Raw genomic sequence first — 24,489 nt, forward strand, 5'->3', positions numbered from 1 at the left:
TGGGAGACAGAGACTGAAATGACTCTTAATCATGAATTGGATACAGTGTTAGTTTGCAAGGCATGGTCTTACTTAATGGGCATGCAGCCTCTACCACACTATTTTAAACTGTAAGTTAAATGGGTTTTTTTTGTATGTAGTTATATGTTGTATTGTTCTGGCTTTATTCAGGTTAAAATAAAAAGCATTGGGAATATCTACAAGATAAGAATTGAACTTGATGGGTTACTGAATGAACAATCAGAGTGGAACTTACAAAGGGTGAGATTTTTTTATGGTGATTTTTCCCTGCTTTGTTAATTTTTGTATGAAGTAAAAGCCTATCTTTTCATGAAGCCATAGATTCATGAATCAAAAAATGCTGATTGTGATACGTTCTTATTGCTTTGTGTTCTTAGGTTGCTTTAGACATGACAAAAGCACAGATACAGTCCACCTCCTGAGGACGGGAAATATGTAGGATTATTTTGCAATTATTCCTAATTTATGTAGTTCATAGATACCAGTTTTAGTGTATTGATGGGTTCTACTAAGTTTTGCTTTCTGAAAGCTCACCTGTACTCTTCAGTGTGTGTTAGGGTGATTCTAGCTATAAATTTCAGCGATGAAAAATGGAAAATGATGGAGCAAGAATTATTCTATGACAACTACATGAGAAGAATGAACGAAGTTTGCTTAAGAGTAGGCTAGTCCTAATTGGCACAAACATAGCTCACAATTATGACCCCTTTCATAGAAAAAGAAAGTGCTGGGTTTTTTCAATTTGGTGAATTAATTATTCTTCTCTACTTCTGTTTTAACTGTATTTTTCTCCTGATATTTAGTGATATTCACCGGATTAAATTTATACTAAACTCTTGCTAACACTGACCCCCATGTAAGGTTTATTTCAGAATCACAGATAGGTATTTGTCTTCTGTTTCTTATTTTGAATCTGTAAGAGACACAAATTTTTGCTTCGGCCTTTAATTAATCTTAAAAATTCTGATTTAGACAACCAGAATTAAACAGTAATAACAGATTTTTACGTTATCCAAAGACCTTAACTGTGACTGTACCAAAACTAAATGTAAGTATAAATATTTCTGTTGCTCAAATGGTTGCAGGAATCCTACTTTCCGTCCTGGTGGTGACAAAACATTTCTTTAACATTTGGGTCCAAATTTCATAGGGTAACCCTGGGATTTCAAATATTTCTTTTCACAGAAAGGAATAAATTAAGTTGAAAGCTGTGTTTTTCTGACAAAGCAGTTAATATTTGCAATTGTTATGAATCAGCAGGGGGAGCTCTGCCAATAAACATTAGAGATTAAGAATCACTGCTGCAAAAGTACTTCATGTTAGAGTAAATACATGCTTTGGTGTTAAAAGAAGTGTTTATTTTACTTAAAATAATATTTTATTGGAAAAGCGAGGTAAAGTTATATATTGTCTTGATTTCCTAAGTGTTAGAATTTGAATGTGAATACTAGTTTTCATAATTTTGTTTGCAAGGCTTATTCATACTATATGCACACTCAAAACATAACTGCAGAAAGACAACTTTTTGGCACTGATTTCCTTCTGCTAGTGAAGGCCTATGGAAAAAATGTAGTAAGCATTGCTGTAACTCAACACCAACAAAAACTGCTCCCATTGAAGAGAGGAAAGACGGCTTTAGTTATAGGAAAAAAGTAAGACAGCTATCATAAAGTACAGTGAGACTGTACTTGAGTACTTGAGAATTTGAATTCTACCTATCTTCAGAGGAATATATAGAGGGTGCTGCTATCCAGGTTGTCTTTTGTTCTGCTGTAGAAAGCCAAATATAATACAAATTGATTTAATATTTCAACATATCCTTTCCTTGCCAAAGTTCAGAAGTATGTAGATGATGAGTTCCATCCTGATTTCATTTTAATATAAAAAAATGTGTCAATCTTTCCACGTCTTCCAAAAGCTCATTCTCACATAACTTCACATACCAGAAAGTTTTCAGTCTTCAGTACTCCAGGCAGTGTTAGATAGAGGTGGTTCACTGACAGAAATTGGTGACATTTCTTATGGCAAAAAAGCAAATTTCGATTACAGATGTGTTTGTTCCAAGAATTAAAAATAACTATGTTTTCATACTGCAATTTTGTACATCATATTTACTGATCATGTTATTGTTTTCTGAGATAGAAGAAAGATGTACAAAAATACATTTTGCTGTTGAGAAGCAAAGAACTGGAAAGAGTGAACTGAGTCATGGTTGGAATTGCTTCTTCTCTAGGTGACACTGCAACATCTAAAGAGCAAGAAAACACTGAATTTTCCAGCAAACACATGGTTATCAAAAAATTGTGATGATAGAGATTTTGTCTGTGAACTTCCAGTAGTAGAAGCTGGAAAACCTATCTATCCAGGTATGTGTGTACTTCAGTTGCATGGTGACGTATATATTAGTTACCTGGTTTTCAGTATTAATGTCATCTGAATTATATTCCATTTGCTATACACTCATAAATGTGGTCTTAGCAATCTTAAAAACAGCTAGACTGATTTCTGGAGTATGTTCCAGAAAATGAATTGCAAATCAATTGCTGGGGTCATTTACATTAAACTAGAATAGTGAGTAAAATGAGTTATGATTACACATAACTTGTATTTTCTTCTTTTTGTTATTTTTGGAAGTTGTTTTATACCATGTTTATGTCTACACTGGTGATTTGGAGCAAGCTGACACAGATTCTGCAGTTTACCTGTGTATCTATGGAAAAAGAGGAGATTCTGGTCTAAGACTTCTGCATAAATCTGGTATACCAGTGACATTTCAGAGAGGAATGGTAAGTCTGAAAAACAATTTGCTTAGCCATATAACTACGTAACTTATATGGTCTTAACAGGTTCCTAAGAAAAAAGATCACAGAGGTTGAGCAAAATAATTTTTAAAAACTAAGGAAAATAATTTTCCACTGATCCAGGAATGATTAGAATGAGTGAAAACACAGGCAGGAAAAGGAGAAGAAAAATCATTTGAAGAACTCCCCTACAATGATGAGAAGAGCTGCCTATGAATTTAAAACATATTCTCTTGAGGTGTAATGAGTTACAGCTGGCTCGAAGTAACTGCACAGAAATTGTTCCATGATTTCAGATCTTAGTAGGACTGTTTGTTATGTATTTCTTTTAAGGTATAATAGTATAGTATTGTGATTAATACAGGGCAGATTTAAAGTGATTTTTCTTTCAATTACCTCTGATCTCCCCTATAATTAAAGTATACATTGTCCTGATTTTCTGCAGCAGTGTATGGTTGAATTTCAGGAACTACTGAATTTAATCTTAGCTCTGCCTCTAGCCTTCTTATCACCTTCTGTTAAACCTGTTTCTTCCTTTGTGAGCTATTGAGAATTAACACTTGCATGTCTAACATAGAAGTTATGGTATGGTTATGGTATCAAGCTGTTAGTGGAACACCTAATTAGAAAATAAAAAGCAGTATCTAAAATGTGAAGCATAACAATAACCCACTGGCAAACTTCAGAAGTATCTATACTATTTCAGAATATATATTTTATACCATTACTAATGTATTAGATATAAAGTTTTATTCCAAATGAAATTGAGAATTTAAGTGGAGTTTTCTGAGTGGGTTATTCTAGCCAGACTGATAGTAAATTCAGCATATTATTAATACAGGGGCTAGGGGGGCTGGTTCAAAGTGCCCTTTGTTATGGAAATGGGTGAACAAGAGAGTGGATTGTACGGAGAGGCAGAGCAGGACCTGGGATATATCATTTTATGACAGAGGCAGTTGAATGCTGACTTGAACAATTTGATTTCATCTCCGCCACGGATATTCTACATGATATTGGGCAAACCATTTCAAGTAAAGCTTCCCTGAGTGACCACTTTTTATATGCTTCTGTTTTGTTGCATAACCACTTTAACTTTCCTGAGCAACCATAGCTGTAACTGGATTCTGTTGAAAGACAATTCTGCTCTGGACATAGTAAACTCTTTGAAATGCTAAATACGCCAATAAATAATCCCTCTGTTTCTCAGTTGAGCACCCAAAACTACTTTGCATCTTTGACAGCTTTTGGCAATAATCTCTGTTCTTTAACTGTATAGGTAAAATGAAACATTATGCAGATGGCCTTTCAAAAAATAGATATCAGCATTTGCAGAAAGCTGGGGTACGATCGAAAAAGTGCAAAAGTGAAGTCACTGGGGAAATCAGTTCTGCTTCACTGAACTGTTTGGGTGGTTGCAGTAAATAATGCATAGAGTCATAAAGATAATGAAGATAAAAAGAAGTATTAAAAAGCTGCAGTCCTGTCTGAGCACAATTTGAGGCAGGGATCCTTCAGAGAGAATAGCTTGTGATCATATATTACATATACACAAGGGAGAAATAAAGTTCCAGAGGCAGTCTCAATTCTGCCGTTTGCTAAGGACTGAGAACTTTACAGATATGAATTTTCCAGTGTAGGTCTTTCCTTCATTTTCCTTCTACTGACAAGTGTGACCTGGACCGTTATGTTTAGAGAGAGAAAGCTATATGCTTTTCACTCTGACAGAAAATTACCAGCCTGAACCTTTCACCTGATCAGCTTCAGACTCCTCTGAAAACAATCTTTGCCAACTGGAAGCACAAGCCTAAATGAATAACGCGGGGAAAGCGGCATGTCAGATTTCAGTTTCTTCCAGCAGAATAAAATGTAAATAGAGGAGGTGAGACCAAAAAGAGAAAAGGATGAGAAAGTCTGTATTTTAAATAAATATCAAGAAAGGAAATAATAGTTTTAACTGGTTCTTACCTAGAGAAGAATAATTGTAAATGTTGAGGTATCGAAACAATAGCGAAGGGTTGCGTGCAGCATCTTGGATGACAGCTGAAAAACAAATTTATTCGGGATTGTTACTACAGTCTGATTTTAATCAGACATAATCAAAAGACATTTAACTTTTCAGGTCCAACCACTTTGAATACAGTCCAGCTGTTGTCAAAAACAAAAGGAATGTTTGTGCATTGTGAGAGTTAATCGGGCTTTTAAAATACTTCAACTTTCAGACTTTCTTAGTGGTGGTAAATTGTGGAGTGCTGCCTGCTCTGTCTTCTAGATCAATGCTTTTGAAGTGGAAGCTGTATCTCTCGGAAAACTGCAGAAGGTGCTGTTGCGCTGTGAGGCTAATGCCAAGTCCCAGTATTGGTACTGTGATAAAGTCATTGTCAGAGAAGCTGAGAGCAACTCGGAATACGTTTTCCATTGTGAAAGGTAGTTTTTACAAGAATATTCTTAAATATTCTTAAATATATATCACTAATAGTATTATCCCAGTAAATGTACTAAATATGAATTTTGCAGGAAAGGACAAATTTGGATTATTTTGGAGTTTCATAAAATTCACAAAATTTATTGTTCCAGAACAGATTGTTTGAGTTAATAAGCTGTATGGTTATGTATAAAAGGTTAAATGCTTATATTGTGGCTGTGTTACTGGATTGTACAGCGCAGTCTTATCATACAAGAATCAGTGTCTAACTAAGTCTAACTAACCGACCTCTTCAAGAAACAAGTGTAAAGCACACAAAAATTTTCTAAGTTAATGTGTATTTCTAAATGGGAAAAACAGATTTGCCGTTCAGAATTAAAATTAACTCTCTTTATGAAAAACAGCATTGCGAGAGAGACAAATGTGATACCCAAAAGTCAGAATTATTTTGTGGTTGTTCCATTTAAGTTATTAAGGTAGCATCTTTAAAGTCAATTGTTATGTATTACATTTTGCACATTTGGAAAAATATTATGGTAATCCCACATTTGGCTTGGTTTCTAGTTTTGCAGTCTGTCTCATGGGTATGTGCATCATTCAGATGAAATGAAGGAAGCGTAGAGAAACAATGTGACCGTGTGATGAGGCACTACAAGTAATAATATTTAATTAATATTATTAAATTAATAATATTTACTAAACATTTTGTAATAAATGCCGGATGCCTATTTTTTTCTGAATTTTTATGATTATTTTACATAACCTTGAGCAACGTCTTGCCACTTGTGGTGTTGCATCCTTGAAAACAGGAATAAAAATGCTCTCTCACCTTCATAAAACTCTTTATAACTGAGATCTTTCTTCAATCAGTAATGTTTTTAAACAGTAGGATAAGACTGAGAATTTCTCTGGTGTAGTTTTGGATGCAGATCAGCTGTTGTCGCTAGCTGTGGTTGCTACCTTTCTGAAAAAATAGAGGTAAAATTTTCTAACAGGAAGTTCTAGAGAGAAATCAGGCCAGCTGCCTACCTCAGTCATGAAAAATCAACTGTGTCATAGCCATCCTCTAGTGTGTAACATGGTTTAGGGACAATACATGTCAGGGCACTTTGCTTTATTAATTCTGTGATAATTAACACCAGATGTTGACCAGCAAAAATTATTCAGTGGCAGACACTCTCAAGAAAAAACAGAGAGTGGTTTTTTTCATTCATAACTTTTCTACAAGGAAAGACCACCACTGAAAAAGGGTTAAAATAGGTCAGTGGTGGGGGTCAGGAGTAGCTTCCATGTTGGACAAAATATAAAGCTGAAACAGCGTGCTTTATTCAAGGAGGGGGGAAGTTTTTCTTCAGAAATCTCTCTAATTTATTAATCTTCAGCCTTTATTTTACATTGATATTTTAAGATCCAGGGTATAAAAAAATACTGCAGTTGTTCTCATTTTGCTAGGGAAACATCAGCATTTTATCTGACTTAAAAAATCTGATACCAGTTTCTGAACAGCCAACAGTTATCACTGGATTTTAATTGCATGGTATTTGTTAGTTACAGACTGAAACTTTTTAGCATTTATGCTAAATATTGCAGGATTGCAGAAGATACCTGTGTGGTCAGATTTTAGCAGAAGCGATATAAGTAAGTAGTTGTCTAGTAAGATAAAATTTATTTCTTAGGGACTAGTTCTTATATTAATTGGCCTGTTAATGTTTTCAAGACAAAAAATAGGGAACTTTCAAAAGCTGCTCTGGACTTATCGTACCCAGTTTATACTGGATTCCCAACAAGATTTATAAGAGACTGAATGGTTTACATCATTCCTGGAGGGTCCATGGGAGTGGACCATGTAAATAAAAACCAACAGCTCAGAAGCTTGCTGATTATTATTATTTTTTTTTTTAACTGTAGAAAACCAGATGACTTTTTAACAAGCAGGAGGAAACTAAAAGAGCTGGTAATCCATGTTCTGAATGAAAAGGTTTCAAAAATTGTCCATAGCCTAGGATAACATGACTAAGAAACCTAACCAATATTTGCCTTCATTTATACTTTTTTGGACCCATCTATCTGTCCTCAAGGAGGACAGGAAGAATAAGGAAGAACAATATTTGGTTCCATCTTTGGTTTTATCACTGAACTTTGATTTTCAGAAAAACTGCAATAGATATGTACAAATTATACTTAGCACTCAATCCATAGTATTGAAAACATATTCTGTGCCATATTCTTCTGTTTAGCTACACAAATAACTACAGTCGTGCCCCATGAGTCTCTCAATTTGACACGGGAATATTTTACACTTACACAGCTCAGTTTGCACAAAAATTTTTCTTTTTTTTGGAGTCAAATAACTTCTACTTTAACATCTATCAAATCAAATACTAAAATTTGAAAAGGTAGACACCCTTTGCTGTTATATGTATTCAGTATGAAAATAAGATGTGGATCATTCAGTTATATGGTAATATGGTGGAGAAAAAAATTGATTCCTACCCGCTTCCTTATTTTCTTTCTTATTCTTAGGTGGCTTCCATTTATGTCCCAAGGTGTAATTCATTCAGAAATTGAGCTGTACCCTCAAGGTAAGGTTTATTGTTACTTTATGAAAGTAAGATCAGTAAGTTGTAATTTTTTCCACCGAAGAAATCTGAGATGAATTTACACTTTAAATATCAGAGGTAACCATTTTGTGCCTTACTTTGTTATTTTACTGAGAGAACATACTTTGTGTTTGCATTGTATAATAGATACAGATTATAGTGAGAAAGTTATGAGGGAATGAATGAGAAGAAAAGTTTTCTTGTATTGTCTAGAATCAGAGAAAGTCTTTTTCTTCTCTTCTTTCAAACCTTTTCTTTAATGTTACAGGATAGATCATTTATTAACTGCTTTTTTTTTGGCAGAATTTCAAATAAATCAACAGCCGAAACTGCAAGAAGCAAATGGTAAATTCTGCTCTAGTCTTCTGTCTTTAATGAAGACTGTTTCTGCTTCAGAAATAATCGCTTTACACATTTGTTGCCGTTTGTATTTATTTTAAAACATTAATTGCAGCACACTATTTGAATATTTTAGTAAACTCTGAACTCCACATTTTAATTTAAACCATAAATCACTTTATTTATGCTTTCTTTTTATTCAGTCATTTTTCTTTCCATAATCTTAATTTTCTCTCTGTTTGCTTGGAATTTTTTTTTTTTTTACTTATTGGTTATCTATCTTAATTTCAGGTTTTTTTACTTAATATTTTAAATGATGATTCTTTCTCCTGGGCTATATATAGTTTTGCTCTTACTATTAGTTCTTCATTTCCTGTTTTAGCCGTGATTTCACATTTGTTCAGCTTGACTTTTCTGTCCTTGCAACCAGCACAGATTAAATTACCTTTCTTAATAACACATAACATTTTCTCAGCTGTGAGAAATGCTTCATGCTGTAGGTTGAACACTAATTTAGAAGCTGTTGGGAGAAACTTTGAAAATGTTTGTTCATAATTTATTATATCAATCAAGATATCCATGAAGACCCCAATACCTCATCTTAAATAGTGTCCCTGTGGCAAGTAGTTAATACAGTATTTTAGAAATTATATTCTTTTTATATTTTTTCCAAGCTTTATTTTGAATCACAGTATCTTTGCCCTTCTTCCTTTCTATGCCTTTTTCAAAGGCGTTCATTTTCTATCTGCTCATGATTCTCTCTGCCTTAGCTGTTCTGCATGCCTTCCTTCCTCCTTCTTCCACTTAGGAGATCCTCTTTTACGTACTTCAAATCAGTCTGCTTAGTCCTTTCTACACCTACAACTCGATCTCTATGCCGTGTCATTTAAGCTGTACTTGTCTGGTTATACAGTAAAAGTTGCAGCAGACAAAAATTGCCCCATAAACCTAAGAAAACATGACAAAGAGCAGGAGTAAACTAAGTGTATATCCAACTGACTTATCTTCAGTGGAGATGGGCTTGGGTTTGCACGTTTTGAATGTTTTTTCACAGCATTCTCATCCTGACCCTGTTAGAGAAATGTCTTTGTGCTGTCCAGAAGAGCTGGTCAGCTTCATCATTTGAAAAAACTTACCCTCTGTCAAAACAGACCTGTGTCATGGAAATGCAAGGTGGATTTGTTGCAAATGTTTCAATCAGAGGTAGGCAGCCAAAAGCATATGCACCAAATAGCCTCTTGTTTGGGACACTTGGTCCACCGTCCGACCATGGACAGGAATATCTTCCACTAGACCAGGTTGCTCAAAGCCCCATCCAGCCTGACCTTGAACACTTGAACTCTGGACCATCCAGAGCTTCTCTGGGCAACTTGTTCCAGTGTCTTACCACACTTATAAAAAATTTCTTCCTAATGTCCTATCTAAATATACCCTCTTTCAGTTTAAAATTATTTCCCCTTGTCCTTACAGGCCTTGGTAAAAAGTCTTTGTCTTTCTTACAAGCCCCCTTTATATATTGAAAGGCTGCAATAAGGTCTCCCAGGAATCTTCTCTTCTCCAGGCTGAACAACAACCTTTCTCACAAGAGAGATGTTCCAGCCCTCTGATCATTTCCATGGCCCTCTTCTGGACCTGCTCTAACAGGTCCATGTCTTTCTTGTGCTGAGGTCCCCAGAGCTGAATGCAGTGCTTCAGGTGGGGTCTCACCAGAGTGGAGTAGAGGGGGAGAATCACCTCCCTCGACCTGCCGGCCAGGTTTGATTGAGCAGACCGAATGAGCTGTTGCTGTTTTCTGAATTCCCAGCTGTGTATTTGTGTCTATTTAAAAATCTGACACCTTCCAAAACAAGGTGTTAGCCAGACCTCAAAAGTCTGCAAAACAGGAGACCAAACTTCCTGCTCCAGTTCAGTCTTTGTGGGGCAAATTACTGAGGGATAATGGGGTTGGCCCAAGGTAAATACTGCTGTCAGACAACAAATTTAATTCATGCAGCATTACCAGACAGATTTCTATTAATAAAATTGCAGTGTACACTGTGGCGTTTATTTATAAGATCAACGTGGGCCGGTATTTCATTTGTTGTTTGCCTTGCACAGAATGAATTTAAGTCACTAAGCGGAACTTGTTTTATACAGGCAAAGCTGCAATCAAAAGAGGGGCGGAGAGTGTGCAATCCCCGCTTTTCAGATGTAGAAATGCATTTTCCAATTATGTATTGTTCTTTTTTTTTAAAATAAGATTTATATTAAGCTGCTTTCAGATATTTAAATAACTTGTGTGCATTGTATGGGGGCAGAGATGACATTTTAGCGTCAGGGAAGCTTTATATGAAATTGTTTTCTAAAGAGTCCTCGTCTAGTGTCAGAATTTTCTCCAAAATCTCTTTTTTAATGCTAATCTCAATGTCATGCCTCCATCTAGTCAAACGGAGCTCTTGTTGATGTGTCACATCAACGTGAAATGAGAGGAAATTGTGCTTAATTGGGATGCTTTGATACTTTTCCCTGTTGCATTTCTTCGTTATACTTGTTGTCTTAACCCAGATTCTGGAGGTTGGGCTTTTTCCGTGGTGACCCACAGGGTTATCACTGAAAATCTTGCTAGAAATCTCACTAGGCTCTGTGTTCATATTTCCAGCTTTAGTATGCCGCAAACCTCCTAAATCTTTAAAGTTACACAACTTGCCTAAGATGAGTTTGAATGATGTAGCATTTAGCCAATCTTCTGTTGCCTCTCCCAGCATCATTACCTTTTAGGGGCACGTAGTTGCAGTCCCTGGGATAAATTATGCCTTTATTTATATCTTTCAAGTAACTTGCTACATATCAGTAACAGTTATAAAAGCATTTTGATTTTATTTTTTACTTTACAGAAGGAGACTGGAAGATTACTGTAGTCACTGGGGATTTTGAAACAGCTGGCACAACAGCAACAGTATCCCTTTACGCTTATGGAGAAAACAAAGCTTCTGGTCCTATTGTTCTGGGATCTGGGAAACACCAGCTGTTTAATCCCAACAGTGAAGATACATTTAAGGTATAGTATTGCTGTTATATAAACACTAGAGAATTCAAAACATATGCAAAATAGCTTTTCTCAAAACTGGATAATAGCAGTAATAAAAAGGACTCAAAGCAATATGTAAGGATCTTTAAGTATTTCTAAGGGAGTGGCTGACTTTTATAATAATAAGATTTGAATCAGCACATGTGTTCAGAACTGCATCAAGCAGACATATCTCGCAGAATCTGCTTCATACCTGTATCTGCTCGATGCACTACTTTTAACTAGTTGTTGTTCATTTGCAGAAGTAGAAAAAAAATTTCTTTGCCTCTTCTTTGTATTGATGTAATAAGATAGTCCTGGTTATGGCTTGTGTTGCATATCCATCATTGGAAGTGTCCGCTGTAATTTCTTCCATGGGCTTCCTCAGGCTTCCACTGAAGGACACTGTCACGTGAACCGTTTACTGGAGAAAGTAAGAAGGGACTCTAGGGACTAGAGTCAAATCACAACAGGTAGCTTAGCTCAGGTGGTTTAGACTAGTGATGTCCTACTTCTCCAAGCAAATGGAGAGATTGCTCTCTTCAGAGACACCTATGAGAGGTGCTTCAGAAGCATGACATTTCCCAGGGCTTCTCCAGGTTCCTACAGTTCTGACAATTTCCTCCAGTTCCTATAGTTCTTCAGGACTGTACCTGTTGCAATCATTAAATCTTCAATCATTTAGATTGAAATAATTTATGCATAATAAACAGATGACGGGGAATCAGTGACAAATGGGACAGGAAGTTTCTCTGACTTTTTAAAATTTTGTTTTCAAGTTTGAAGTATAAACGTGTAAGTTCTTGCAGAGGCAGGTCAATGGTGGTCTTTCCCTCTTTCCCTTACATTTATTGAAGTTGAAAGTAACCTGGCTAAAGTTTTCAGGTAATGCTGGTTTAAGATTATCTCATATAAAAGCAGGGAGGTGAAATCAGTGTTTATCTGAAGACTAAATTTAAGTATTCCTTTGGTAATTCTCTGGCTAGATGATCATCCTGGAGATTCATTCAGCTGTCTGACAGCAAGTTCTTACCCATTTATTCAGTTCATTGAGGGAAGTGCCCAGAACATTTGTTTGTTTGTCTTTGGAAGGAACAGCATGTTTCACAAAGCATCAGAGCAAGACCTGATACCTGGTCCAGAAGCTCTGATGATCTGTTCCTATCCACACTAGCACCTAGGCTTAGGTCTTCTACAGTGTACCTAGGTCTTTATGCCTGATGTTTTTCTTTGGTGAAATACCACTGAAAGGCTGGAAGAGGCTTGGAGGGTAGGCACAGCATTTTTGTGCTGATTAAGCCTGATGAATCTTGACTGAGGAGTACCACTTAAACCTTTTACAAAATCTAATTGTGTAATCAAATTTATAAATCTGTGTGTAATGAGACCTTTAAACTTCAGAGGTTCTTGAGGAGGCTTCTCCCTGAATTCTAACCACACCATCAAAGTTTCAAGGTTGGCCAGATTACTGTCCATCCATTATTTCTCAAACCCACTATTGTAACTGTCAGTCAGTGCTGATCAAGGGGGAGAGAAAGAAAAGAACAGATAAAGTAATTTTGCTTCATTTTCACACACATTTTTTTGCCCAAAATATCTCAATTTAATAAGGTGGGTGAGTTTTTTGTTAATCCAAAAGAAAGTTGTGTTCTCTAAATATTTCCTCACTTTGTAACTCTGCAATCTTCCAACATTAAGAGCACCATGTAACAACATCAATATTGCTAAAAAATGTGGAGTTGCAGAAAAATTGGATACCCGCTATTGCTTTCTGTTACACTAGTCTAATCTGTTAAGTATATTGGGGAAAATCTTGACTAAATGGGCCAAGATTTGCAGCCTTGTGTAGAAATGTACTGCATATTTTAAGGCTCTTTTAACTCCAGGTAACCTCAGATTTTTTAAGAAAGTGTTAACTGATGCAGGGAGCTGCAAGAGTTCAGTGTAATACAATGGAAAAAAAAAAGAACAATCGTGTCCACAAAACCGATCAAAATACCATCTCATTTCAACATGCCTTTGGTCGCGGCCATAATCATAAGAAATGACAGAGAAATGGCCCACTAAAAGAGAATGAGGCAAAACTGTACAGGATTATCTTAATAAAAATCACAAATAGTAGTCTGACAGAAAGTATAGTAACTTGGATACCTAAAAGTACGTAATGAATATTCATTAATGTTACAAATAATGAAAAAAGAAACTTAACAGAACTTGAATAAATCAAATGGTGCTCCTTTATATACTCCTGAGTTTTTGTTACTCATCTAGAACCTGATTTTGATGTTGCTTGCATTGTTGTGTACAGCTGGTGTAACTTCATTAAGTTTGGCTATCTCTGATTAAGATTTGTGTAAATTAGATTAAAAATTGGTTAACCTTCAGTATAACAGGGGTAGAATTTAATAAGGCTATTGCCCTTGGAGATTTCCATATGATGGTAGCACATGAAATTCACTGAAGGTAATTTATGGTTGTTGTGTGGTGGGGAGGGTTCTTGTTTCTGACAGGAGTCTTGGGTTCTAGGTTCTCACAAGATAGTTGTGTGTAAACTGCACTATATTTGCCACTGTGGCTTAGCAAGTTTTCCTAACAGATGGGGAAGTCAGGGATGAAGAATATGGGAATGGGAAAGAAAAGGAATTTAAATTTGATGAATTTCCCTTTCTGCTCTGTAATTGTTCCTCTGTGTTCAAAGAAACTACTTCTAGGCTATGGTTTTCTGCTTCTGTTACTATTCAGGCATAGTTTTTAGGGCATAATTTTTCTGTTGAGAGTCATTCCTCCTCCAATAGAGGGATATCAATCTACCATAAGTTACAGCTTTCAGCAGAACTGTGATCTGTTTCCTGCATTTTCCTCTGGTGTCATCACAGTCCCTGAGTATTTCTGGGTATTTCAAAAATACTGATTTTGGCAGTATGTTGAGTTGCTCAAGACACTGACGCTTTAATTATATTGTAAATTATATTCTCTGGAGCCCTGTATTCTGCATCGTCATTCTTTGAAACATGGTGAATTATCTCTTATGAGCGTACACACTGTTTGATAAAGAAATTCTTTTTATAGGTATTCTTTTAATGTTTGGTCATGCCAAATATTCCCTTCTGTGTCAAAGAGAACTAAGCAGAAGACTGGAAGCCTATTATCTTCCGTAAAAGCCAGCTACAATCTCTCAACTTTTATTACTTCAATACAGAATAATTCCATACCTTCAGGTACAAGTTCTGCTATTCTAGTAATAATGAAGTCAGTAAAAGCACTGACTCGTTCAGTACATCTGCTTTCCAAATATTGTATGCTAGCCTTAAAGAGAGTGGCAGGACCTAGCACCTCCTTAAGAAGAATTCTCCCATGCTTTGCTTTCTAAGTTTGCTTCATTATCAGCTCTGCAATCTCATTAGGGTAGTGTTGGTCTTACTGATCTCAACACATTGTCAAGTTTATTTTAAATAACATTATATTAAGCTATTAAGAGTGCTGGACTTTTTCGTAAGAAATCTTCAAAATCTTCACTTTGTTATGTTTTGTAGTTGGTGGTTGTCTTTCTAAGGAATATTTGCAAGCATGGGACATGGAGTATGCACAATATTTTAGAATTGGAAACTGGAATCCATCACTGTGTGAATTTTGCTGCATGAGCCCATTTCTCTAACTCGTAAAGCTGGTGCCATATCCATATTTAAAGTTTCTTCATCTGTATAAGCAGCCCTTTAAACACTGTCATAGTCTATTGGGGCAAAATGCCAGAGAGCATAAGCAGGTGAAAAACAGGGCTCCTACTACTACTTGCAGAGATACTTTATCATAAAACTTAAATAGTGTTTCTGTGATGAGGTTGTTACAGTGTTCCATGTACCTTGTTTGTAAAGAATTGTGTTCATCAGCTGTGCCTTATGCTGCATTGCATCACACGGAGGCTTTATACTTAGAAGTTTGACTGTTGTTTTTCATTTTGGTTTCCTCCTGTTTAAAAAAAAAAAAATTATCACTGGTTTTAAATAATCTATGCATTAATAATTGACACTACTTCCTTTAGAATTGGCCTATGGACTGCAAGAATCTGTCATGTTTCACTGTGTGTCTTTTATTCCTGTAGCCTGGATCCATATTCATTCTTTCATCAGTCAAAACTGAGATTTCTAAAGTAAAATGAGCAGCAGTGGGGAGAAAACCAAATGTTATAAAAATAGGTTGAAACAAATCCATTTTCATGCTTTTTTCTCCCATTGTTAAAATAAAAGACCCTGTAATGAGCTCAGTGAGAATTCTTCCCAAGTGGGAAGATTGCAAAAGTGACCGCAAGCACTAATGCAGCAATCAACTCTCTTAACCATGGGACTGCCAATGCCTAAAAGCTGGGCATAGCTTGTGTCCTGCTATTTTCCAGCTGTCCCTGTTTGCCATAACGGCCATTTAGGTCCAGAAACAGTTGACTAAAACTTAGAGAAACTCAGGCTTCAGTCTGATACTCTTAAGGCAGCATAAAACCGTCATACTGCTGGCTTTAACTCCACTTGAAACTGTCCATCTCTCTGCGAAAAATATGTGATAACAACATGAACCTTATTCCTTATTGAGATAAAAGGGAGAAGTATGTAAAATGATCTCCATCAGCTACAGGCTGCACATGAAGCGAAGTTTAACTTGGTCCAAGAAAACAACATAGAAGGATAGCAAAGAGCTCATAAACAATCTTGGAAAAAACCCCAAAACCTTCAAGAAATGAGGGTGAGTGAACACAGTGCTGCTTGTTCAGTAATTCTGCTGTATGGAGTACATATATATACACTTTTCTCCCTTTTAAGGTAGTTTCTTGAGAGAACTTTATGTACTCAATTTCAGGTTTAATCGTTCAGCCATATATGTATTAAATTTCCTTTTTTTTCCTTTTTCTACCTGATGGCAACACAAGTCCAAAATAAATACATATTAAAAACCCCTTTCTGTCTCACCTGAGTGACTCCTCTCTCCCAAGTTACACTGTTTAGCCCCCCAGTAGGCTTCAGGTTGTTGTTTCTGAGATTTTGTGTCACTGGTTTCTTTAGTTAAAGTTATCTCTGTTAAGATCTTCTCCACCTTCCCATGTCAAGTCCCCAAATCCAGTTTCTGCCTTTACTAATTCATGTTCCTGCCTTGCCTTCCCCTCAGACATTTTCTAGTCTATTCACATTCTTATGTCTCCCATCTTCTCAGTATCTAAGCAGTTTTCAGAAGTGAGTGGTATGACTAATGTGTGGCTTATTCTCTCTTGCTCGTAAAAATATTTGGTTTTGTTTGGGCTTGGTGCAACTCTGTAAAGAGAATAGAAACTTTGTACAGTACAGGGCTTATGCTAAACAAGAGGAGATCAATTTCTCTCACATTGAAACAGAAAATGATAAAGTGATAAAGGTTTTGATGGCCCGCACTCTATATGGCCAGCTCTTTGGAAGCCCTTTAACAGTTCTCTCTCCTTCAAAAATCATTTTCACTGTGCATTATAGGGATTTATTAGTACTAGCGATGTTGAATCTGATTCTCAACCTTGAGATAATTATATTATTAAGGTGATGCCATTGCACTGAGTGCTACAGAATTGCAGAGTAGTTGAGGTTAGAAGGGATCACCAAAAATTTCCTAGTCCAGCCCTTTGCTCAAAACAGGACCAGCTAGAGCAGGCTGCTGAGGACATTGTCCAGTCATGTTTTGACTGTCTCCCACTCTACAACCTCTCTGGGTAATCTGTTCCAGTGTTTGACCACTCTCACTCATTTTTTTTCTCATCTATTTAAGTGGAATTTATGGTATTTTAACTGGTGCTCTTGACTGTTCATTGGATACCACTGAAATGAGACTGGCTCTGTCTTCTTTACCTCCTCCCATCAGGTATTTGTACATATTGATAAGATCTTCCCCTGACCGTTCTCCTCTCCAGGCTCAACAGTCCCAGCTCTCTCAGCCTTTCCTCATGTGAGAGATACTCCAGTCCCTAAATCATCTTCATGGCCTTTCACTGGATTCTCTTCAGTATGTTCATGTGTCTTGTACTGGGGACCCGGAATTGGACACAGCACTCCCGATGTGTCTCATCACACTTCTGATGTGTTTCATCAGGGCTGAGTAGAGGGAAATAATCCCCTCCTCTACCTGCTGACAGCACTCCTCCTACTGCAGCCCAGAAGGCTGTTGACCTTCTTTATGTCAGGAAGATATAAAAAAATTCCTTTAGTCCCTAGGAAGGCACTGCAGAAAGTTGAAGTCTGATATGCTCACAGTAGCCTACATTGTTGAGAGAAAGCACTGTTAAATATAATTTTTTTATTTTTTCAGAGGCGATGACTTCATGCCTGAGTGGTTAATATTGCTATAAATCCACCAGGAGATGACAGAGGCAGGCTCATAGTCTGTCAGGTTATTATAGAATCAACAGTCAAAAGGAGAGTAAATCAGAGATCCGGTCTTACTCTGAGATTATAGACTGAGGTGATGTATCGGGTCTGGCTGAGATGGGGTTAATTTTCACCATAGCAGCCCTCATAGTCCTGTGCTTTGTATTGGTAGCTAGAAACGTGTTGATAACACACCAGTGTTTTGGCTGCTGCTGAGTACTGCCTGCACAGCATCAAGGCTGTCTCCCCAACATCCCCCTCTCACCAGCAGGCTGGGGGTGGGCAAGATCTTGGGAGGTGACATAGCCAGGACAGATGACCCCTACTGACCAAAAGGGTATTCCATAGCATATTACGTCTGCTCAGCAATAAAAGCTAAGAGAAAGGAGGAGGGGGGAATGACAACGTTCTTTATGACATTTGTCTTCTGGAGCAACTGCTACATGTACTGAAGCCCTACTTTCCAAGAAGTGTCTGGACATCGCCTGCTGATGGGAAGTAGGGAATAAATCTTTTGCTTTCCTTTACTTCCACATGTGGCCTTTTGCCAGTAAAGCAAAAGCTTTACTAAATTGCATTTATCTTGACCCATGAGGTTTTTTCTGTCTTATTTTCTGCCCCTGCTGTCCTGCTGAGGAGGGGAGTGATAGACTGTCTTCATGGGCACCTGGGATCCAGGCAAGGTCAACTCACCACAGGTGGCTACTCTGTACCTTTTCTTAAATGAATCTTCATGCGTATTCAGACTCTTTGAAGCACTGTTATGTGCCCACCAGCATAATCTTTCTTATCATGCATCACTTCTCCATGCATATGGTGCACTTGTCCAACCACAGCATCATTTGGTTAGCAAGATGTGCATGCATGCGATGAAGGTTAAATAAAGCTTAAGTTTTCTTGCATGGCCTGACCTTTGTTATGCTTTCTTACAGCCAATTCTAGGCTGTATTCCAGTTAACATCCTCTGGTAGGCAGTGGTTTAACTCCCCACCTAAGCAATGTGGAAAGCTTCAAATCCAATCCAGTACTCCTGTTCTGGCTTGGAAAAGAGTAGATCACTCAGAAAAACTTCAGATATATAAGCGGCTACGTTGTCATAACATGGGAGTTTTGTGCTTATTTTCAAGAACTGCCCCCCTGTGTCCTGGTTCCGGAGGGGACAGGGTTAATTCTCCCCAGGACACGGGTATCCCATGCCAGGTGAGCCGTGCCCATTGGGAGCGGCCGGGGGAGGGGGCGGGAAGTCGCCCCTTGGAGCGGGCGGGCGTCCCGGGTGCGGTCAGGGAGCGGCGGTTCCGTGGCCGCGTTTGTATGTTCCTGTGTCCGTGTTATTGCTGTTGTTTTCTCGTTCCCTTTGCTGTTCTGTTAAACCGCCTTTGTCTCGACCCACGAGTTTTGCCTTTTTTCTTCTGATTCTTCCCGTATCGGGAAGGCCGGAGCGAGTGGCACGTGGTTCTTTGTTGCCGTCTGAGGCCAAACCACGACACCCTGATATGGTAAATACTGGAGTTGGCATAATTTAACTAACCACACTGTAAAAAAAAAAATATTGTTACAGAGCTTTAATGTTATTCTTAAAACATTTTCTCATTTGTTCCACTTAAGGGTGGAAAAAACAAGCTGTCTGTTGGTACCATTAGTTTAGCAGGTAACAACAATGTGACATTTCCTTTCTCTCATTAACCCGGTAACAGATAATTGGCATCCATTTTAGTGAATAGTAGCACATTGTTAGCCTGTATAGAAAGGTCAAGTGAGAGAGTATTGATATTGGAGAAGCTACAGGATGAAAAGAGCTTGAGTGGACTGGAAAGGAAGGTGTTCAACTGCCGCTGTGCAATGAGCAGTACTTGTTTACCCATCTTATTTTTGTGACCAGAGCAAGTATGAAGTGGGAAAACATAAGGCCGATTTTTGTCTGGCCTTTAATTCTACTCCTTATATGTCTATGCCCACCTTTTTCATGACACTGTTAAGTTTCTGTCTGAGTACCTGTGCCATATTCTAGTTGTTGAGTTAGTGTGTAACTGTGCCAGGTTTGTTGGCCACAATCAACAAATTGACTGAATTCAAACATCTGGAAAATGCAAACACCATGAGTGGACCCTGGGTACTTTACTGGTAAATTACTTATGATATTTTTGGCAACATTTACCAGATGCAAGTTCACAACTTAAAAATATTTTCTACTTCCAAAGATTTCTCCATTATATGCAGATGCTGTAGAAGTTAAACTAATGCAGTCAATGATTTCTCTTTCTTTTGGGAATCCAGCTGCTGCACCTGATTTCTCTGAAATTCTGTTAATGAGATGGCTTTACATTAAATTAATAACTGTCTTTCAAGCATAGCCTCTTGTGGTTGTGTTAAACATTGGGATGTTGGTGTAGCTGCTTCTGGAGTATTGACTTATCCAGATAATTTTCATGCTAGCCTGAGTTTATTTCAAAGAGATTGCAGGATTTTTTCTGTACAACAGGAATACAGTGACATTATTGAGCTTATTCCAGTATATAAAAGAGAAACTGAGTCCTTACATATATTTTGTCCATCCTTTTATTGAAGTATCTTTCCACAGAACAGTCTCTTAAGCCAAGGAATTCTTGCTTCACTTTTCACTTAGTTAAACATCTCAAGTACATGAAAATGGGTCATACAGACTTCACTCCGAATATCATAGGTATGCTAGGGACTGAAAAGAGTATTTGCATAGCTCATTTAGAAACAGAATTAAAATTTAGTCCTTGCATCCTCTTTAGGAATAACTTCTTGCTGATAAACCTGGATTTCCGTTTATGCCTAGAGACAAGTTGTAAAATATGAGCTTTGTTAAGCTTCAATTTCAAAAAGTAATGCCAAGTTTTCTAGTGCATGGTTTAATGAAAATGTTCCCATCGCCTTTGGTAAGAAGAGAATTTAGTCCTATGCTTGTACAAAAAAAAAATAGTAGCAACGAGCAAAGTATTTAGTTGTATTGATTAGCAGGCTAATCTTTTTAACTATTTGCAAATAGAGTATGGGTGTGGCTGAGGTAAAGCTACCTCTGTTTGAAAATGTGGCCCTTTTGAAGGTGGTGGACAGTTTATACAATAGTATGTATTGGTACTGATAATATAAAATACAATGAGTGTTGATATTATTGCCTGTAACAGTGAAGAAAAATACTCCAAAGAGAACAGAATTACAACTATCATTGTACTAACAGGGATATTATTAAGGTTATTAAGTGCTGGCAATCTCTCCTGAGGTCCGTCCCCTTTAGATCTTATCACAGAATTTGATGCAAATCGATTGACGCACAAGGAGTTTCACAGTCAACCAACAAGTGAACTGTAAATGATGATTCGAATGTTCCGTAAATTTTTTTGCTGGGAAGAGTGCGAGATTAGCATTTGTCAGAAGACCTCTCTCACAGAATCCCTAAGAAGATCGGTATATCTGACATTTTTCATATCCGCGTTCCTCTACCTCGATGAGATATCTGTCTTTCTGTGCCCTTGTTACCTCTGCAGTAGTTTAGGTCTTGTTTATGTTCTATACATGGCTGATGTAAGCCACACCAGAAAGGCAGCTTCATACCCCCAAACTATTATCTCTTAGATTTTATGACTTTGAATTTCTATCCATGTCCAAACTCTACCATATCAAGCTGAAGAATTTTCAGGGAGAAAGGAACTTTGCAAACCAGTTTTTAACATTTTTAATAAACAGATATTTGACCCTCTGCAATGCTTTGACCATGGGCTTTGGTTGAGGATTAGATGTCTGAGGATTTTGTCAATGCACTGTTGCAGAGGCCAGCAAAGATCAGCCTCAAGCTGCTGCTTTTGCTGCAACGCTGCTGTTCAGTGCCCACCAGCAGCAGTGTGCCTTGAGAAGCAGGACTGGCCAGTACGTGCTAATTCAGGTATACGGTGGCTAGGACTCTAGCAAGTTTGTTTCGGCCACTGTAGACCTCCCCCAAAACACATCAGTCTTCCATCTCTTTGTGTCCTTGTCATTTAGGAAGTTTGAGTACCTGCAGCATCCAATTACAGCGTAGTGGAGGAATGTCTTTATTATATTGTCCACATTCTTCAGTAGATTTACAACATATTTGCCGAGCAGGTTGTTTCTATTCCTCCTTTCTTCTGTCTGCACAACTTCTGCTAGTGGAAATAGAAATTGCATGCTTATATGAGAGACTAGATAATGTGACACCGCATTATCCTTGAGCAAAACCACTAGCTTTACAAAGTTAGCTGGAAGAATTACAATTGACTGTTTTTGATCTGTCAATTGAGTTATGGAAAAATAGCAACTAACCCAAAACGAACAGAAAATTTTAGAAAAAACACAGAATTTTGGACTCATGTCTTCTTCTGAGGATCTCAAAATTTATGAAGAGAGCTTTGCAATGTCCCTGAGAGAGACATGCAAGTGTTGTCCTTGTTGTATTGTTAAGAAACCAAAGCAAGGAGGGCTTGTGAATTATGTAAGGTTTCGCAGTAAGCCTAAAGCAGATCCAGGAATAGAATCTGGTTGCCTGATTTCCAGAGTGATGCTTTAGTCCTGGGACCCATCCTTTCTTTTTTGCTTGGCCATTTACTGCAGTTCTGTCAGACTTTTTCCATATAAAATGGAATGTTAGTTTTGCAGCCATGGTGCCATAATAGAGAACAGCTAGACTAAGGTTTTTGTAAGCATGTTGTTTAGGAGGACGACGAAGTCAACTTTACAACTTTTTACAGAATGTTCTGTCTGCGAAAGTAGATTTATAAATGCCAGCTTGTGTTCAAGGCAATTTAGTCAATACTGGAAACGAAGGAAAAACCTCAAGATACAGTGTTTATGTTGGCAAAAGAATATCGTTAGCTCTAACATGTTATGAGAGTATTTGCATCTGCATTTCACTGCAAGAGCAAAATTTGACATAAATTTGACAGGATTCCGATTGGCAAAAAGTAACATGTTAGCGAGTCAATACCACTGAGAGACCAGTGTGATATCTGATCTGACAGCAAGACGAATTGTTCCAACCCCCAAAACTACAGCAGGAGCTGAAACTAAGTTTACAGTTGTGTTATATGATTTCCAGAACATCATGTACAGCTGATTTGCTCTCTGCCATTGACATTCTTGCCTTAATTCCCACCCAAGAATAAACATGATTTTTTTTTCTACACAAACACTCATAAGCGGTTTTGGCAGAAATAGAAGTATTATTAAACTTGTTATTGGTTTGGCAGTGGTCTGTGTTTTTAATTATTTTTGAGACCTTTCAGTCTCAGAAATATGCTATTACTTACATGTCCTGCGTAGCAGACCATTCCAAAAAACTCATGATTTGTGAGTCTAGTAAACAGGGATGCTTTATACTCCTCCCCCTGTAGTCGAAAGCAAGCAGATACATTTGACTTGACACTTTGGACAAATTCCTACTTAGCATATGGGCATAACTTCCTTAATTTTGTTATATTGTGTTCTCTTTTAGAGTGTGAATGTTAGGGAGGAATAGGAAGTATAGAAAGACACAAATGCAGGAATGATTAGAGATGCTAAGCAGAACTTCAGTGACTCTAATTGAACTGCTTGCAACTAGGAGCATCTCCTGCAGAAACCTAACAGGCTGGACGGGGATTTCTGTTCTGTACTGATTTTTCTTGAACTCCATTTGATTAGATTTGATGGATTGGTGTGTTGCTTACCCAGTAACAGGAAGTCCCTGCATGGTGATGAATGGGTTTCATCATTTCACTCTCCTTCTTTTTCAAACTGCTTCTTTTTTTTTTCTTTCTTGGTCAGCTGACCAGCCTCTGCTTATTTTTGTGAGCTCTTCTCTCCAGTTGTGAGCCAAACATCAGCTACAACATTGAAATATTGTGTAGATTCACCTGGAATTTTATTTTCCATCTCAGACTTCCTGCTGAAAAAAAGGCATTTTAGCATAATACGATAAATAAAATTAAAATAATTAATAAAGTTATAGCTTCACATTTCAACCAACTCATATGATACTCACTATTGTGGTTTTTTTACGATGCATGATTTCTTTAATCAATGTTTCTGTTTGCTTCAGAGCCAAAGGACTGATTAGATGTTTCAGGAGACAAAAGAGGCTCTTTGATGGTTTTCTGGTCCTGATAGAGTCATGATAATGAGTACTGTATCCAAGGATGGCTCTGACACTCTTTCGATAGGGTTTGTACCAGAATTTAATCATGGGCAAGAGGTCATAATGTTTTATTTACTAAATTGCCCTTTAACACTTCTGCATCACGAATAGCAGCCAGTGCCTAGATCTCAGCAGAGCACCACCTTTGTTGTTTGCCAATAGTATACTTTATTCAGTTCACAATAAAGGGTGAGAGTTCTAGTATATTGTTATATTTATTTGCAAGGCAACCTTAGCAGTCATTTGACCACTGCAGAGGTCTCTGCTTCATGCTGCGTGACAGGGTTATTATGGCAGCTTAGCCTATGTCCTGGCTACGTTTGTGGTTAGTTTCAGAGAGCTTTTTGTCTGCTGCTGTAATCCTGCTGTGTTAGCACCATATTTTTGATGCACATGGTTTCATTGCGTTAATGTTATAACTATACCTTTAGTTAGCACCTCTTACTTTAACATACTGTTTTAATATAGGAAAACCTACCGCTTTGGCCGTAAGTGTGACTTTATTCAGACTTTATACCACTAGCATATGTGCCATGATATCGTCCCATGAGACTGAATTGTGCCAGGCTTGCCCCAGGGATGCAAGGAAATGCTTATCAATTAGGGCTGCAAGACTCTCTTCTGTGATGGTCCTCATCCTCCAAGAAATGTCAGTATCACACTAACCTATGTCATTGCTTAGGAAAACATTTCAACAAAAGAGTGAAAGGGATAAAGCTCTAGTGTCTTGGACAT

General features: G+C 37.5%; 1 protein-coding gene across 1 annotated transcript in view; it reads left to right on the top strand.

Moving 5' to 3' along the window:
• Positions 1–24,489, top strand: part of LOC141738361 (lipoxygenase homology domain-containing protein 1-like) — a 179,590-nt gene that overhangs the window by 50,159 nt on the left and 104,942 nt on the right. Inside the window, exons 18-23 of the mRNA XM_074573557.1 lie at positions 172–261; positions 2,255–2,387; positions 2,656–2,807; positions 5,092–5,246; positions 7,768–7,826; positions 11,057–11,220. Coding sequence (XP_074429658.1) covers positions 172–261; positions 2,255–2,387; positions 2,656–2,807; positions 5,092–5,246; positions 7,768–7,826; positions 11,057–11,220 — 753 coding nt within the window. The remainder of the gene's footprint in view (positions 1–171; positions 262–2,254; positions 2,388–2,655; positions 2,808–5,091; positions 5,247–7,767; positions 7,827–11,056; positions 11,221–24,489) is intronic.

The sequence above is a fragment of the Larus michahellis genome, chromosome 2 (genome assembly GCF_964199755.1).
Source record: "Larus michahellis chromosome 2, bLarMic1.1, whole genome shotgun sequence".
Taxonomy (NCBI): domain Eukaryota; kingdom Metazoa; phylum Chordata; class Aves; order Charadriiformes; family Laridae; genus Larus; species Larus michahellis.